This window comes from Arachis duranensis, chromosome 5 (genome assembly GCF_000817695.3).
Source record: "Arachis duranensis cultivar V14167 chromosome 5, aradu.V14167.gnm2.J7QH, whole genome shotgun sequence".
Taxonomy (NCBI): domain Eukaryota; kingdom Viridiplantae; phylum Streptophyta; class Magnoliopsida; order Fabales; family Fabaceae; genus Arachis; species Arachis duranensis.
Window position 1 is genome coordinate 84,257,866 of NC_029776.3, and position 1,247 is coordinate 84,259,112.

Here is a 1,247-nt window from a genome sequence, read left to right on the forward strand (position 1 = left end):
AAAAAACCTTTAACATTTTAATCTATAAAAAATGGTGAAAATTGTTTTCCTGTTTTTTTCCACTTCCATGTATGCATGCATGATGCCATGATTACAAAAGAATATATTATTTGCCAATATAATAATGAACAAACCAAACCCACTCTCTCTCTCCACTATATCACACACTCATTATAAATTGGTGCACAAGTTTAGTTTGAGATCATCACATAATCAATATCCAATTCATCAGATATTGTATTGGTGCATAGAGTCACATAAAAAAGCTAATTAAGAAATTAGTAGAAAATACACACATAATGAAGAATTTCTCTAACTATGTGATGGCCGTAGCGGTGGCCATCTCACTGTTTTTTCTGGTGGTAGTATCTCCACCAGTAGAAGCAGTGACATGTAGTCCCCTACAGTTAAGTCCATGCTTGGCAGCATTCACGTCGGATACTCCGCCGTCGAGCACATGCTGCCAAAGGCTGAAGGAGCAGAGGCCATGCCTTTGTGGTTACCTCAAGAACCCTAGCCTAAGGCAGTATGTTAATTCTCCCGCTTCTAGAAAAATTGCTAGCTCTTGTGGTGTTCCCTTCCCCACATGCTAATTATTATTATATTAAAATAAAAATAGTAATTACTTCATATGAATAGTAATATATATGTTATCTTAGCTTCGTTGTGTGATGTATCTTATATATATGGCCCATTAAGAAAATAATTATGTTCAAGGGATGTACTGGCTTGAACACTATGAATGAAATACTTTAATATACAATGAAGGAATTTGCCTTAATGAATATAATTATATATGCTATCAATGACTCTTTTAGGTGATATCTTCTATATATATAATCAACTTTATTGTAGAAATAGATATATTTTGATAATTGGTATGATCGTGATTATTTTTTAGACAACAATTTATTCTCTTGGGACGATAATCATTTTTGAGCATATTGATGATTAAGAAAAAGAATATAGTATTAAACATTATTTTCATGACACCCAATATAAAACTTGTAACAATTATTATATGTTGTCAACTTGTCATCTCTGTTTATATATAAAAATTGACGATAGTAGCAATTCAATATTACGGTTCAATTTAACTGACTTTATTGAAGCTTTTTTTCAAGTAGCTTCATGAGGTTACCCATTTAATTTCTTAGGTTGTGCCACAATATTCTTCATCTTCTAATAAAAATGATATTAAGGTGAGTGTAAAAGCTAAAAAGACTAATTATATATAAAGAGATTAT

General features: G+C 31.2%; 1 protein-coding gene across 1 annotated transcript; it reads left to right on the forward strand.

Moving 5' to 3' along the window:
• The first annotated feature begins 208 nt into the window (after window positions 1–208).
• Window positions 209–802, forward strand: LOC107489931 (non-specific lipid-transfer protein 2). The gene has a single exon (XM_016110697.3). The coding sequence runs from the start codon at window positions 300–302 to the stop codon at window positions 591–593; it is 294 nt and encodes a 97-aa protein (XP_015966183.1). The 5' UTR covers window positions 209–299; the 3' UTR covers window positions 594–802.
• The last annotated feature ends 445 nt before the right edge of the window (window positions 803–1,247 follow it).

What these genes read in the sequence shown, in the direction of transcription:
- LOC107489931 (XM_016110697.3), top strand. Translation starts at nt 300, where the DNA reads ATGAAGAATTTCTCTAACTATGTGATGGCCGTAGCGGTGGCCATCTCA.